The sequence below is a fragment of the Ambystoma mexicanum genome, chromosome 1p (assembly GCF_040938575.1).
Source record: "Ambystoma mexicanum isolate Mex_15411 chromosome 1p, UKY_AmexF1_1, whole genome shotgun sequence".
In the NCBI taxonomy this organism is placed as follows: domain Eukaryota; kingdom Metazoa; phylum Chordata; class Amphibia; order Caudata; family Ambystomatidae; genus Ambystoma; species Ambystoma mexicanum.
Window position 1 is genome coordinate 992,170,151 of NC_090921.1, and position 17,123 is coordinate 992,187,273.

At 48.3% G+C, this 17,123-nt stretch overlaps 1 protein-coding gene across 7 annotated transcripts in view; it reads right to left on the bottom strand.

Moving 5' to 3' along the window:
* Positions 1-17,123, bottom strand: part of CNOT1 (CCR4-NOT transcription complex subunit 1) — a 2,171,110-nt gene that overhangs the window by 580,421 nt on the left and 1,573,566 nt on the right. For all 7 annotated transcript variants that reach the window (XM_069654650.1, XM_069654658.1, XM_069654642.1 and 4 more), the window contains one exon: positions 13,775-13,883. In XM_069654650.1, the coding sequence (XP_069510751.1) occupies positions 13,775-13,883 (109 nt within the window). The remainder of the gene's footprint in view (positions 1-13,774; positions 13,884-17,123) is intronic.

The following is a 17,123-nucleotide window of genomic DNA, read 5'->3' on the forward strand; positions in this document are numbered from 1 at the left end:
AACCTCTGTAGGCCTCCTGGGAAGAGGAGCGGGCCGCCTGGCGGTAAGTGGAGGAGCCACCGCTGGATCCTTTGGAGGCACCCTGTCTGCCTCCGCAGCTCCGAAAGGGCCGTCGCTGCTGAAGCACCCCAAGGGCCAGGGGTGTCTCTGAGTCGGTCTTGATGGCCTGTAGAGACTCATCCACTGCCTTACCAAAAAGGTTGTTGCCGTCCAACGGAATTTCCAACACTCTGGTCTGGACGTCCTGGCAAAAGTCTGTCGCCTGGAGCCATCCTCGTCGTTGGAGGCAAACTCCGTTGCCCAGTTGGCAAAATCCGGTATCGCCAATGTCCGTTGCCACCGTTATGGCGTGATCCGACCCCACCTCGCCTTCCTGCAGAATTTCTAGGGCCTTTGCGCTTTTGTCATCAGGCAGGAAGTCTAGCAGGGGAGCCATCTTGAACCACAGCTCCCTGTCTTAGCGAGCCACAATCGCTAAGGCATTGGCCGCCTTAATCGTTGCCGCAGACGATGAGATGACTCATCGTCCCATAGAGTCCAACTTCTTGCCCTCGCTGTCCGGCGGGGAAGTGGAAGTTGAAGCCGCTGCGCCCGCTGCCTTCTTCTTAGCCGCTGCCGAGACGACCGAGTCCGGCGTGGGCTGGGCCCTGAGGCATAAGGGGGCAGCATCGGGGACTCGGTACTTCTTCTCGTACCTGTCCCTCTTGGCGGGTGTCGTGGAAGGGTTCTTGAGGACAGCAAGACCCTCGTCCCAGATGTTGTCGAGTAAAGGCACCGCGAGGACCGTCTTCCTCTTGGCCTCTCGTTGTTGGTACAGAAACCCCCCTTTCTGTTCTTCAGGGCAGAGCTGGAAGAGCTCGGATGCCCTGGTTATCATGGCGTGGAAAGAGCCAACCTCGTCGGCTGGAGACGCCTGGGGGCGGGAGGGTATGACGACGGGATGTCTGCTGTGTCATCGCCACCGTTATCGGCCGTCCCAGTCTTTGTATCCTTTGTAGCCAAGCACCGCGAGCACTGGGAGCGCCGAAAGGTCGGGCTCTTCGGTTGCCAAGCAGGGCGCTACTTCCCCGGCACGCTCGACCATGTGCCAGCGCTCTGGTTCGGGGAAGAGGAAGTCCGAGAACCCGGGTAGGCCGCTGGAGCGGACCCAGTCGATCTCGAAGGGGGAGCGAGGCGCTGACCCTGCCCCCCAAGGCGAAGGCCCAGGACACACCTATGGTGGTGAGGGCTTTGATCCACCCGGCCAAGGCCTCTACCGAAGTGGTCGCTGCGACCCTGACGGATCCGGCTGAGACTACGCCAGTGGAAACGGCCTCTGGGCCCAGAGTATCCCTGCCACCACGGAGGGAATCCTCTTTCCAGCCCATCGCTAAGACCCCCCTGTGAAGCCCCCGGCTAAAAAAGAGGGTGGGAGTGGTGGCCATTACAGACTCGGAATCAGCCTCTGAGGAGGAACTGGTGGAAACCGAGAAGGGCCTCAACGAAAGGTCCATAGGCCTCAACGAGAGGTTCGAGAAGGTTCGATCCCAGGGGACGGTCCCTGCTGACGTGATCGAAGATGGCGACGATGACTAACAGGGCCCAGTGGAGCGGCCATCCCGTCAGTCGCAGCCATTGCCCGAGCCCCAGGATAGCTCGGCGGCCATTTTGTTGGCAATCCAATCCTTATGTACCGAGATAAGGACGAGATTACCAAGCACTCCGACGGAGGAGCCAGAACCAGGCCCGTCGGGAAGCCCTCTGAACAAGCAGAGGAGAGTCCACCCCGCTCCGCCCTCCGTACCTGCGAGCACGCCTTGGTTCGAAACCCCTTTTCGAGTTTCGAAAAACAAACTAATACTCTGCAGCTTCCACTAGATGTCGGCCTATGCACAGCAAGTCATCTAAGCAGATTCCACTTGCCTCAGATATATAGATATATATATGGGATACATTACTCACCGTAATCGTATTTCTGATGCTTGTATCTGCTTAGATTCACATGCTGTGCATAGGCCGACATCTAGTGGAAGCTGCAGAGTATTACAGTTTGTTTTTCGAAACTCAAAAATGGGCGTCGACACAGGGCGTGCCAGTAATACTATCCCTAGTGTGACGTCCACTGTACCCAAGATCCCTCACGCTTCTAGGATCCTCAGATTGTATTTTTTTTTTCTGACATGAGGTAGCATGAGGAGTAGCGCGAGTACAGATAATCCAAGCAGATAAACAGAAAGGTAAGACTACAAGCAATCATGCGCCTTCTCACAGAGGGGAGGAAGGGTGGGTTCACATGTGAATCTAAGCAGATACAAGCATCAGAAATACGATTACGGTGAGTAATATATGCCTTCTGAGGCTTGTGGAATCTGCTTAGATCACATGCTGTGCATAGATTAGCGAGCAGTACCTGAAGGAGGTGGGATGTGAGAAGGGTCATGAGCAAATAAGTGTCTTAGAACCGCTTGTCCCACTTGTGTATCTGCCTTGGAATGGGTGTCAATGCAGTAATGCTGAGTAAAAGTGTGAATAGAGCTCCAAGTAGCTGCTTTGCACATGGTGTCAAGGGGTACATTTGCAATGAAAGCCAGAGTGGCCCCAATGCCTCTAGTAGAGTGGGCTCTTGCCGTGAAAGGCAGAGTTCTTTCAGAGAGTGAGTAACACAGCTGGATACAGTTAATAATCCACTTCGAGATGGCACCTTTAGAGACGCGATCCCCCCTCTCTGCCTGTAGCTACAGAGACAAACAGTTGTTCTGTTTTTCTTAGCGGTCTGGTTTTATTTACATAGTAGAGGACGGCCCTACGCACATCTAGGGTGTGTAGTTTCACCTCGGCCGAGCTTTGCGGGTCCTGGAAGAAAGCCGGAAGCTCGATGGAGTGGTTTACATGGAATTTTGATATAAATTTAGGTGAGAACCTAGGGTGTGTGCGTAAAACCAGTTTGCCTTTATGGACAGTAAAGAAGGGATCCTGCACCGACAGAGCCTGAATTTCACTGACCCTTCTTATAGAAGTAATAGCTACTAAGAAGGCCGTTTTATAAGTCAGGTGTTTGAGACTGCTTTTATGCATGGGTTCGAAAGGGGGGCCCATGAGCTTGGCTAGCACCACATTAAGGTCCCACCCTGGTGGTGGGTTTGAAATAGGAGGGTGAAGTCTCTTTACTCCTTCCATGAAGGCTTTAACTACTGGTACTTTCCACCACAAAACCTTGCTATGGGAAGTGGTGTAAGCAGACAGGGCTGCCAGGTGTACTTTCAGTGAGTTAAAAACCAATCCTGCATCTAGCAGGTGGAGCATGTATGTAACAATAGTGGAAGGAGTGCAATCAACCGGGTTGATCTATTCTGGCACCAGATAACGAACCTCTTCCACTTGTCAAAATAAGTGCCTTGTGTTTGGTTTCCTAGATTCCTTTAGGATGTCCACACCTCTGTGGCAAATTGAGATGTCCAAACTCTATGACCTCAGGAGCCATGCTGCCAGGTTCATTGAGTTGGTTTGCTGGTGCACTGTTTGACCTTGGCGCTGGGACAGTAGGTTGTACCAGGCTGGAAGTTTGATGGGCTTGCACACCGCCATCCTGCGTAGGTGTGGGAACCACGGTTGTCTTGCCCACATGGGAGCAACTAGGACGAGCGTCATCGACTCTCTGTTCATCTTGTTCACCACTTTCCTGATGAGGAGTTGGTGGAAAAGCATACGCAAACATCCCTGACCAGTTCATCCACAGGGCGTTCCCCTGGGAGTCTGGTTGAGGAACCTGGATGCAAATCCTGGGCATTGTCTGTTTTCGTTTGTGGCGAATAAGTCTATAGTGGGGAAACCCCACTGAGAGAAGATATCTTCTATGACCTCTCTGTGTAGAAACCATTTGTGTTCCTCTGGGAGGGAGTCTCTGCTCAGAGCATCCGCTAGGGAATTGAGCTCCCCTGGAACATGTTGTGATGACAGGAAGATGTTCCGTCTGAGTGCCCATATACAGATTTTCTGGGCAAGCTTGGACAGATTTGGCGAGCGAGTCCCTCCTTGCTTGTTCAGGTAGAACATGGCTGTTGTGCTGTCCGTCCGGATTTGCACTGACAGGTTTAGTAGGTGGGGCTCGAACGCCTGAAGCGCTCTGAATACTGCCAGAAGCTTTAGCAGGTTGATGTGGTTCTTGGCCACTGAGTGAGACCAGAGACCCTGAGCTGTGTGGTGGAGATGGTGAGCTCCCCACCCTGTCAGGCATGCATCTGTAGTAACTATTGTCTGTACTTCGGGATCGTAAAAGGGTTTCCCCCTGGACAGATTCTCTCTTGTCCACCAGTGAAGGCTTTGTACCAGTGTTGGCGAAACGATCGCTAGATCGTCCCACTGACCACTTGCCTGAGACCACTGTTTCGCCAACCATTCCTGCATGGGACGCATGCGCAGGCGCGCGAGGGGGACCAGGTAAATACATGACGCCATCATGCCCAGTAAACACATTGCTTTGCGTACCGTTATTTGTTGACCGGACTGATAATGCAGAATTTGCAGTAGTATATTCCGAATTCTTTCTTCTGAAGGAAAGGTCAACCCCTCTTGGGTATCTAGGATTGCTCCTAGGAATTGTTTTGAGGTGCTTGGCACTAGGCTTGACTTTTTCTCGTTGATTGAAAAGCCTAACTCGTGGAGGTCGATAGTCCTTGGAATGTTTGTCCTGCAAATTCTATGAGCCAGTTGTCCAGATAAGGGTACACTGGGATTGCCTCCCTGCGTAGGTGTGCAGCCGCCACCGCCAGTACCTTGGTGAATACCCTTGGTGCTGAAGCTATCCCGAAGGGCAGTACCTTGAATTGGTAGTGTCGACTGTCCACCTTGAAGCGCAAATACTTTCTGTGCGCTGGGAACATGGAAATATGAAAATAAGCATCTTTCATATCCAAGGTTGCCATGTAATCCCCCTTTTTTAGGAGGGGGATTACCTCTTGTAGCGTGGTCATATGAAATTTTTGGGGCTTGACATACTTGTTGGCAGGCTGTAAGTCCAATACTGGGCGCATTGTCACATCTTTCTTTGGCACAAGGAAGTAAGTTGAATAAATACTCTTGTTACCTGGTGTCCCGTGACGAGTTCTATCGCGTCCTTTTCTAGCAGAATGGCAAGCTCCTCGAGGAGAATCTTCTGATGTTCTAAAGAATGTACTCTTCGTCGAGGAGGATGGTTCTGGGGACGCTGTAGTAGTTCTATACAATATCCTGTGGATACTATTGACAGCACCCATCTGTCTGATGTGATCCCTTCCCAAGCCTGGGTTAAGTTGGAAATGCGTCCCCCTACTGGGGTTGCGTGAGAAGGGACCCTGAACGGAGCGTCACTGCTTTGGTGGAGGCGTGCCGCCTCCCTTGTTGGGGCTGCCTCTGCCTTTACCACAACCTCTCCTATTACCCCTGCCGTAACCCTGGGTAGACTGTTGGTTGTTGTTCCACTGTGTACCCTCCCCCTGGGAATAGGTAGATCCTCTCTGGGAATTTTGGCCGCGTGGGCGACGAAAATTACTATTCCCTCTCTGGTTAGGGGGTTTATTGGTTAACTGGCCAAGGGACTTGAGTGTTTCGTATTCGTCCTTGGCATTCTTCAGTGCGTCTTCGACCGCCTTACCAAACAGACCGGTTTCCACCGGTTTGTCCAATAATGATGCCTGGGTTTCTGCCTTAAAACCAGACTGCCGTAAACACTCATGTCTTTTGATAACAGTGCCTTCCGCTATCAATCTGCCTGCGTTGTCCGCGGCGTTGAAGGTTGCTTTCAAAATGCAACTAGACACGGCTCTACCCTCTGCGTAAATCCGAGCTAACTGGCCCTTTAAAGGTTCGGGAGCAGAGGCTACGAGTGCCGCGACTTCTTCCACTGATGGCAGTTGTAGCTGGCCAACAGGGTGGTGGAGTTTGCAATCCTTGCTTGATAGGCGGACTTTGAGGCTACTTTCCTGCTTTAACTGTTTAGTTTTTTGCTCTCCTTGTCAGGTGGAGCTTCGGACGATGACCAGGGTGTTCCAGCCCTCTTACGAGTGTTGGTGACAACTAGGGAGTCTGGCTTCATATGTCCTCTTATATAGAGAGGGTCAGACTGGGCCGCCCTGAAATGTTTTCAACCCTGGGATTGACTGCTCTGGTGAGGTTCGGGTTCACCAGGGACGGATCTATTCTCCGCTGAATGGACTTAAGGATAGGGATGGTCTGGGCAACAGGCCTCCTTTCTCCCATTAACTCTTCTGTGAAGTCCCTTTCCTCCTGTACACCGTGGGTGTCAATGTGGAAATGTTCTGCTGCGCGTGCGAGAACCTCGTTTAGGAGGGGTTGGTTATCGACCGGGGAGTCGGTAACCGGGGCTTCGTTCTCTACCGGGGAATCTACTCTGTATGTTTCCGGGTCCTCCTCTTCTTCCTGGTCCTCATCACCCCCATAGTAGCCCGTCCCGGTTTGTTCTTCTACCATACCAAATTCTTGGTCCTCACCAAAGGATGCCTCTCCTTGATACAGCGAGTATGGTCTTGCGTATGGTTGTACCTCGAATGGTTCTGACCTCATCGGAGTTTCAAACCGGGGCTTTTTACTCAGGGGGATAGGATCAGTAGAGCCTGAGGGTGTCGCCCCTTGTGGATCATACGAGAGGAAATGTTCTGGATTTTTATCATAAAAATCAGCCAAAGACATTCTTGACATGACCCTATGTCTTCACTGGACCATTTTTTGGAACTGGGAATGACTCTCTCAGCAAGTCTATGGGATTTATCCTGAGTAGCTTTGCTGGTTTTAGACATATCAGCAGACCTGGTTTTGTCTGTCTGTTTAGGGGGAGTGGTGTGTTTCACAGGTGTAGAAGAGTGCAAAGGTTGTTTCTTCTGCTGTTTTCCCCCCTCCCCGTGGGTGGAAAAATGTTTTCCCTGTCCTTTAGTGGCTCCGGAGGTTTTTGACGCCTGGTGTCGAGGATCGGGGGTGGTGTCCCTGTCCTTCGAGCGTGGGGCCTCGCTGGCTTTAACTGCGGGCTCCGACTCCTGGAGCGCAGCCTGGGGGTGGAAGTCGTCTTCGTCTTCAGACGATCGAACTTCTGTTAGCCTAGGGAGCGAGGCACTCTTGGCAAGAGTGGATGATTGCCTGGAGTCATGCGGCGATCTTGATCGAGAGCGCCCAGAGGACACCGAATCGAACCGTTCTGTTTGTGCCTCTTTCCGACAACTCGACGTCGAGTCTCGGTTGGACTTAGTGTGTTTAGTGTGTGTAGTATGTGAAGCGCTTGTGTCGCCGGGGGTCTTCCCCATAGCCGCCCTGCCGGACGACCTTCCGAGGTCAGGGACCTGCGCTCGGCTGTCTTTCGACGCCGTAATGCCCTCACCGTCCGAAAGTACAGCGTTGCTGCCGTCGCCCTCCGCTGCCATGGCCGCCTGCCTGGCGTGGTGGGCCCAACGCTTCGTTGAACGGTCCTTAAGTGTCTTAGGTTTAAACCTACTACACGCTCTGCAGTTCGCTTCGGGGTTGTCCCTCGGCAAGCAGAGATTGCACGTGGCGTGCCTGTCGACCCAAGGGTATTTGCGATTGCACTTGGGGCAGAATTGAAAAGGGGTACCCTCCATACGCACCTTGAGGCAGCGGGCTGTTAAGTGTAGGAAATATATAAGGTGTACCTATATACCAAGAGTGTAGAGTATGTACAACCCCCCACTCTCCCTACTTGCAGGGCAGAGGCCTTCCAAGGCCCGGGCCAAGGCCAGCGGCCTTCCGAGGCCCAAATCTGTCGTGCAGCAGCCGACGGTCGATTTCTTCTCCAGCCGGCGTCGAGTGTCGAAGTTAGACGTTGGGGTGGGGAAGGATGTCAATAGATTATTTTAAATTTTTAGCTAAAGTATGGCTAAGGCCAGGGGACTCTGCAAAATGCTTCCGACCAGTATGGCGGAAAAAAACAATCTGAGGATCCTAGACGCGCGAGGGATCTTGGGTACAGGGGACGTCACACTAGGGATAGTATTACTGGCACGCCCTGTGTCGACGCCCATTTTCGAGTTTCGAAAAACGAACTATAATACTCCGCAGCTTCCACTAGATGTCGGCCTATGCACAGCATGTGATCTAAGCAGATTCCACAAGCCTCAGAAATATATATATATATATATACACACACACACACACACACACACACACACACTTGTTTGTATTAAAAAGTAGTTATATATTTATTTTATACACTTCTAATAAAACACATGTATCACAGTCATCAAGCAAGTTAAATTAAGTCAAAAGAAAAATATACACACTCCCAAGTTAAATTGTAGACCAAGTGAACCAGAGTGAAAACTGAGCAAAACGGCACAGCGACAACTAAACACAAGGGGATCCTCTAACAGTTCCTCACAAGGGAGGGAAAGCACAAGTTATCTAGAAATAGTGTCTTACACACCCTAGCAACACTTCCAATCAGTTTGTGAACCAGTTTAAGCAAGGGAGTGCATCAGTATAAGCAATACTTAAATGAAAACTGAGCAAAATGGCATTTCACAAGGTTTAAAAATGGGAAGGAATGGGTAGTTAAAAGAAATAGGTGCACCAACACAGTTCTTAGTGAAAATCAATCTAAACAAGGCAGATTGAACAAATGTAGCCAGAGCCAGTAGGCCTGTGCCAGGGTCAGTGGTACAGGGCATGGGCCCAGGAGCAAAATGTTCTTGTAGCTGCATTCAAGTCTTTGGTTAACTATTTTGAGAAGGTGGATGCAGAAGGTGACAAGACAATGTTAGAGAGGGGCGGCCAACCCAACATGTAGGTAAAGGATTTAAATACTGCGAAGAAAGGGCAGCCTGGCGGAACAATGTACCTTTAAATGAAGAAGTGGCTCCTGCGGTGGCGGTTGTTCCTGGTAGTTCCTGCAGTTCGGGTGATCCAGCAGAGGAAGAGGCTCTCGTCGTGGAGGAAGGTTCGAGTTGCTGCACTACCCAGGGACAAAACCAGCCGCGGTGCTGCCCGATGAATAAAAGGTGCGCTCCTTCACGGTCCGGGTGGACTGGTGCCTGGCTATCCAGCCTCTGAGTACTGGGTACGGGAGATTCGACGAAGGCAGGTCCGGGAAGGCGTTTGGCAAACTGGTTGGCCCCACCAGCTCAAGGGAAGAAGGCTCTTGCAGGTGAAGATCTTCTCTCGTCGTGTGGAGAAAAGTGGTGACACGCTGCAGCAGGGCTTCAACGGTGGTTCAGTCGTTGCAGATGTCTTTGGCTTCTCTCTTCTTTGGCTTCTTAGTTCCAGTGGCGACGTCTTGCTCTTCCATGCCTCAGGACCCTGCTTTTATGCAAAAAGATCTCCATTCATACAGCCTAGCTGTGACCCACACAGTGGAGTGGTCATCTATGCGGGAGACCCTCCAGCCTATCAGGGTAGTGTGTGACATGGGTTGCTAAGGCAACCCTGTCCAGGGGTCCTACTCCCCCTCCCACACAATGGACCCACCCCAGACTCAGTGGCGCCGAAGGAGGGCTTCTCGGCAGAAGCCCGCCAAACGGATGAACAAAGGATCCCTGACCTGGGTTAGGAGTTAAGAGAAAGACACGAGAAAAAAGTTATATTAAAGTTATGGCAAATAAAACCTATCGGAGTAAAGTTAATATTAAAATACACCGGCGGTATGTTAGAGGCTGTCAGAAAATGTGGTAGCCTCGAACAATGGGAAAATCCCATAGGGAGATATTCTCGGTCGAATATTTATGGTAGTAACCACTGCCACCAGCCAGAAACGAGAGGGACTGCACAGTACCCGCTCAAAAATGAAAATAGGGGAAACACTATTTACCCCTTCCAGTAACTCCATAGTAAGATAGGTTGTACTGGTTTAGTTCATAGGATTTGACTAGTAAAGTCAATGGGGACTTTACATGCCCTATAGTCAGCCTCAGGGTATGGAGTGTATGTTTGGGGGTCGCTACCACACCCCTGTGTCACTGCACTGAGGGTGCTGTGTAACATGTGAATAAAGATGGTTCTTATGGGGTTGAGAAAGATCCCATAGGCATTAAACACAAAAATAGCCTAGAAAACACATAGCAGAAATGCCTAAGAGTTGGGAAAAAGAGTCTCATTCTTGGCAGGTAAAAAGAAACGAACCCTTTAAATCCAGCAAAGCTGCTGGGGGACTCTATAGGTAAGGGAAATTAGCCATACAATGAGATTTCTCCCTAACAATGCTTACTGCAATCTATTCTCTATAAAGCTAGCCTCAGGATTACTTGGTCTGCTTGCATTTCTTTTGCATCTGCACACGTATAAAATGACTTCATGTCTTTACCTGTTTATATGGCATAAGCTTCTTCACCTTGATCCCAAGAGGTCACTTATCCTTGGTACGTCCTTGATGCCTTATAGAATATCTGCATTCTCTAGTCTCTGCATCTCTTCCAGGTACGTCAGCTCAGCTCTGTGTGACGTTTACTTGGTGATGGTTGGTGACATCATTCGTTTTGACCCGTCATTTGCTCTGCTTCTTCAGGAATCTCATTTAAACAACCATCATATCTCCTTGTATGCAGACATGGTTTCCTCAATGGGAATCTTGCCTCTAGGATTCCTTTTGGCCTTTGCCGTTTCAACTGCTCTGTGTATGTCACATACCCTGGTTTCCAACATACAGGCAATAGGGGCGGAACGGTTGAGGTACTTGGCTCCTCCTCTACAGTGTCAAGGTAGAGGCCTTGGCATTCAGCCACGCCACCAGTCTACTGTGTCAATCCTTCATCATCTTCTTGGAGAATCTGAGGAAGATCTCGCATCTCCTTCCTTGTGGTCTGGGTGAAGACAGTAGAGGCATTGGACGCACTTGTCCTCCACAAACATGTTCCATAGCCCGCACTTGGTGCAGAGCCTCAATTAAGAGGGACTTTCCTTCCTTTTGCTCAGTCCTGGTCGGAGGCACGGGCTAGGCCCGAAGACCTTCTGGAAACTTTGAAGAAAACCGACTATCTTCGCCCTTGAGGGGTGCTGAAATTCACAAACAGATCCGTGCTGTTGGCAGATGGAGAGAAGAGCACACAGGCTCTTTTGGAACAAAAATAGCAACTTTTTCAATCGAAAAATGTAGAAGTAGCTCACGGAGCAAAAGTTGAGGACTACCAACACTGAAGCATGTGTTAAATATCTGAAGATGGCTGCGGTTAGGGAGAATTCTCATAAATGTGCTAATTCTTCTCTACCTTAGAGACCCCCAGCTTTTTTGCGGGACTTTGTATTTTTAAATCTATTTGTTTTCTGTGTTCGTTTCTTTTTGGTTAGAGTCTAACCAACTCCATAGGCATCATCTTTTACATTGTGTCACACAGCACCTTCAGTGCAGGGGCACAGGGAATTCTTTTAAATTGCCTCAAGGTTTAAATACCTTGTCTGGGATCAACTACTGTTTTCCAGAGCAGTAAAGTGAAATTAACTTTACTTTGCATTTACTTACTAGACCCAGCACACCCTATCTTACAATAGAGTGCTGGAGGGGTTACTTAGTATCCCCTGTGTCTAAATGCTCATGTAACATTTTTTATGTTACCCTTTCCACAATTCACTGGCTGGTGGCAGTGGTTTCATTTTGAACTACCTTGGTTTGCTTTTACCGCGACCGTTCGCGGCTCCGTTAAAGTAACCGCAGGATCCATCTTTTTCAAAATGGCATCCAGCCAGCTTTGCTAAAATGGTGCCCGGTTTTCTCTTTTCACCAGGTCTTTGTGGGAAGGTCTTTCTAGACAGTTTCTCTGCGCGCCAAACCAGGTTTGGTCGCTTTGTTCATTTCGCCTTTGGCAGGGTTTCTGAGAGAAACCTGCCTCTGGAGCCTAAGTGTCTGGGGTAGGCAGGAAGTGAGGGCGGTGCCCCAAACTCCCTGTGCTTAGTCTCCTAGGAGACCCAAATGCACTCTGTGGTGATTGGCTGGCTGCCTGTCTGGCAAGGACAGCCACCCTGCTGGGTGAGTGACAGCGAGGCTGGAATTAATGGGACAGAACTGAATAAAAGGCAAGTCTTTTGGCTTGGAAGGCAGAGTCGACTACTGGACGAAGGAATCGAAGAGCTTGAAGAGGACAGCTGCTGCAACTCGTGGACCGTTGGTTTGCCCGGTGAAGCCCTGCTGCAGGTCCGAATCGCCAAGTTTGAATCGACAAAAAAGCTTCTGCAAGGATGGTTCCACCAACTCAAAGTAAGCCACCTGGACACCCACCTCGGAGCGGGTTTAATTTCCTCAGAGTTGCTGCAGGAATCGTATAGCCAGGAAGATGGACACCAGAATGTGTGCGTTACTTTTAAGCTGGCCTAAAGCTTTTGGAAGATCCTCCAGACTCCCACAAAGGAGGGCTGACCAAGAAGCCCGAGCACCCTCAGCAGAGTGCGGGACCCCAGAAGCAAGGACAGTCCACCTTGACAGCCGGGAAACCATGCTTATTGCCATTTGCTGTACCGCAAGCGGCTGAAATGCGAAACAGCCACTGAAAGTAAAGTTTGTCGCTTGCCAGTGCAGGAGTCCCCCAGCGTACTCTTGTCCCACGACTGAGGCCCAGGAACAGGAGTCATCAGCTGCATCTTTTCTTCTTTACAAAGGTACTGTAAAACATGTCCAAGAGAACTTACCTCTTACTGTAGAAGTGCTTGTAACTTCCAGAACTCACAAGTCTAATCAGCTTGTGGCCCTACATTTGATGATTCTTTTCATCATAGACTCCTAAGAACTTGTGCAAAGACTTTTCCATTACTTACCAGAAGTGCTTTATCCTATCCAAGACTTTTGCCCATTGACTTTAACTTAGCCTATTGAATTGAATGACTTCTAGTGAACCCTAAAAGTATCTGCAATGCTTTGGAATATGTGTGGCCTCTTGTGTTCTATTAACCTTTGCCTTTTACCAACTTTTTAAGAGTGTTCTGAATGCCAACAGTAAGGTATTAATGTCCCCAGCACCCTCACCTGTGGGTGTAGGTTGCGTCTTTGGGCCATCCCAAAAGGGACAGGTCTGATTCAGAAACTCAAGGTGTACAGTATTGAAGTATATTTGTGTGTTACTATTCTATTGCTCACTTCTGAAGAAGGCTTTATAACTGACTGATAAATTATGAATTTTTTATGCAAGAAACCTTGAGTAAGTTTATTTGAATGCCTGTATCTGAATCTTTGTCTAACTCCACTACAGCTCACATTTCGCCTCTTGAGATAAGCCTGGCTGCTCAACACGCTACCAAAACTGTGTAGTACAAACTTATACCAAAGGCTGGGTTGCCTATACCTATAGTCCTAGTTGTTTGTGGTGTTCCCAGAGGCTACTGCATTCAAACTTTGCCTACCAGCTGCCAGAGGAGGGGCTTATGGAAAGTACTGTCATCTGATGGGGGCAGTATGACCGAGAAGACAATGATTGGTTTAGAGGAGAAATACAGTTTGTAAGTGAAAGTGAAACTTTCTTTTACTGAGGATTGCCGGCCTGACTGGAAATATTCATGTGAATCCTTGCCAGACCTCATGGTGGGTTAAAAAGAACAGTCCTTTCTAGCAAGCTGTTCAACAATGGAGGACTCCCAGAACCCATACACAGAGCTGGTTCGGAAAATCCTAAACACATGCCAATATGAGCCCTTTCATTTAGGAGATGCTCGAAGCATATTAAATATGGAACTGTCTGATTGCTCATTTAACACCAATGCATTAACCCTACGAGTTAATGGATGACAAATAGAGTGTACCAAACTAAATGTTTTTAAACTTTACTAAATGGAAGCATTTTATTTCCCCAAGAACTTTTCTCTAGTCGGTATTCAAGTTTCTTACCTGGGCCAAGTGAAGGTCATATTGCTGCATGTTCACAAGGTGGTTACGAATTAAAAGCTCCACAGCTTCCACGCTGTATTTGTACTCATCTCTACACTCTATCAGACACCTGCGAACAAAAAAACCTGTAGTAATTCAGCACCACATAGACGAAAAAAATGACAGCTTTCAGATACTCTGTACTGTACAAAGTCACCTCCATAAACCTTTGATATTCATATATTTGGTGCGAAATGGAGCATTCATGCTATGCTTATGAAACAAAGGGGCCAGAGCACAAGTAACACATGCCTAGGTTTCACCCACATATGCACCCCGATGTGGGTTATTTCTATCCAACCTGAAAAACTCTGCTAAAGAAATTGAATGGAATTGGAGTGTGCGGTGTGGACTAATCATAGTGCAAGAATCACTCCTGAGAGTAAAGCTTCTTTCACTACACGCAGATAAATTAGCATTGGTATTTTGACTGTTTTTGCACAGATGTTAGAGAGATTTTCTTTTTGCAAATCTAACTCGCTGTCTTGAGCCTCCCACCACTACTGCTGGACTCCCTGGGATTTGTTTCTCTCCAGAGGTGAAAGAGCTTTTTAGCTCACCTACCTCCTGCATACTCCTACCAGGATCCAGTGGAAATCAGAAAATCCCCCAAAAAAGGTCATGCATGGGCCCGGGAAAGCTGCTTTTGCAGCCTAGTGAGCCTATATGTGTGTCAGCCTGAGCAAAGTCCCAGTCCCACATCCCTTGGTGCCAGAATCTGCCTCTGGGCGATGTGAAACCAGTAGTCCCCGATTGGCCAACTACTGTTTGCATGTGGCAGGTCTTTTCCATTGCTTGGTTTTGACTTGCTTCCATCTGCAAATATGGATAAGTTAGCGTTAGGGAAAATGTTAATTTGTGGGCAAATTCCCTTTAACCTTAGAGACCCCCAGCTCTATTGCTGGACTGGGCTTTTTAATTTTTACTCCTGAACGAGTGGGACCCCTTTCTCCCTCACTCATGTGTTTTCCCGACTATGATTTTCTATGTTCCTTACTGTTTTATGGCATCTGGAAACTCCATGGACATCTGCTTTTGCATTGCGACACACAGCACCTTTTGTGCAGTGCCTCTGAGCAGTCCCTTGGACTTTTCAATGTCTTAAATACATTTTCTTGGGTGAATTACTGTTCCCAGGAATATTAAGATGACCCTTGTCTTACTTTTCTTTACGGGGCCAGCCCCCACCACCCTATGTGGAGTGCTGAGGGGGTTACATAGTAACTCCTTTAACCCATTTTTCATGTAACATTTTGTAACACTAACTTACTTAAGTGGCTGGTAGCAGTGGTTTATTTTTTTACTACCTAGTGACATGCATCTGCAGGTTGATACCTCAGCTGCAGTGCTGCACCAAAGGTGACAATTTTCACAAAATGGCCCCAGTCTTTTTTTTTCGCCAATTCTTGTTAGTTTCTTCAAGGTTTTTACTCTGTTTGAGTCCTGTGTGTGTTTTGCCTTTGGCCGGCCTCAGCCCTGAAAGCCCACCCATGCTCCAGTGTGTCTAGAAAGGCAGGAAGTGAGGGAGGGTCCTTACACTTCCCGGTCCTTTGTTTCTAGGTGTGCCTGAGTGAAATCAGCTCCTATTGGCTGCCTGCCCTGGAGGCCAGCTTCTCTGCTGTGTGATTGACATCCTAGGGCTGTGAATGAATGGGAGCTTGCATAAAAAGATTTTTGGGACTAAGCAGAGTAGACCACTGGAGGACTACATACGAAGGAGAAGACTAGAGTAGACGCCAGCAGCACCCTCCTTGACCGTAAAGTTCCTGGTGAAGCCCTGCAGCTGTGCTGACCCAGTATTCGAACCGACAGGGAAGACTCGTAAAGGACTTCCTCCCTTTGGCTGGTGGGACTAAATACCTCATGAAAACTATTTTGGCACAACCCCCACCTTGCTGTGACTTTCCAAGGCTACAGAAACCCAATACCCGGGGATACTTCAACCATCTGTAATTGCATTGTCGTCTGAGTCCGACCAGATCTTCGTGGGCATCCAGAGGACCCTACAGAAGCAAGCAATCCGTGCCCAGAGTCCTCTCACCTGAGTCCAGGACCGAGGGATCAAGGAAATCTTAACCAGAGCTTTTTGGCACAGCGAAAAAGGTCCCAAAACCACAAATCTGCTGAATCAACGGAAATCTATTGCTGCCGAGACCCTCTCTCGAGTGCTGCCGCAAGAGCCCACCACTCCCTTTCGTCACCACAACCAAGGACCAGGAACAAGGGTCTGCAGCATTACATCCAGAAGGCATCCAGCTGGAACTACTTTATTTCAAAAGGAACTGTGGGGTTTAGGGTAGGCTATCCTTTTGTTATTTGGGGTGCTACAAACCTTTGGGAGTGCGATTTACCCTACGCCAAGTTACCTCAACTTACGTGCACTGGTTTTACAGCTTGTGCTTTCTAAAGGTTACTCCTCTTGAGTAACTAATTTCTCTTTTGAACCCCGACTATTTAAGAACATCTTTCTAAGAAGAAATGCATCAGAACATTGACTTTGCCCATTGACTTTGGCTGTCCTGGCAAGGCCTCCTTCTGAAACTATTGGCTTTGGCAGTGCTTGCTCCCTCACATGTTTTAAATGTTGAACACTTTTATGCTGGAGGATAATCGACTGCGTGCATCCCTTTGGGACAATCTAACTGTTCTTATAATGTATCAGTCTGTTCTGATCTAACCCTAACCTTTCCTTCCTTGAATAACTCAATACTGCAAAGGTGTTACCAATATAAATGGTATACTGACCTCAACTGACATCACCTCTGGGTGCTGGAACATGTGTAACATATGAATGAATTACTAACCTGCTTTATTCACTTTTTTACTTGAAGCCTAACTTGGGATTAATGGTACAACTAATTGCTGCTTTTTAAAGAATGCTTTAAGTATCTGTGTGTATAAATACGGTTTATAGTGCAAATGTCGAATGCAAAAATGTCAAAAAAATTTCAAATGTGTTTTTTAATTTCTTTTTTTAATTGGGGGGTTCCCCCCAACCCCCCAGTTATTTTCTACTAGCTAGACCCCAGAAAAATAAATACAAAAATGAAAAAAAACATTTTAATTTTTTTCGACTATTTCCCGACATTTTTGCATTCGACTTTTTGCAGTCGACATAACTGGACACCTATAAATACATAATTCATTGATAACTAAGTGTGTAAGTGTTTACTTGGATACTTGCATTTACTGATTTCCTTGTACAGCTCACATTACCCCTCTTAAGACAATCCCGGCTACTCAGTCACACTACCAACTTGTGTAGTACAGGCCTATATTAAAAGGTGGGTTACCTCATACCAAGAGTTAA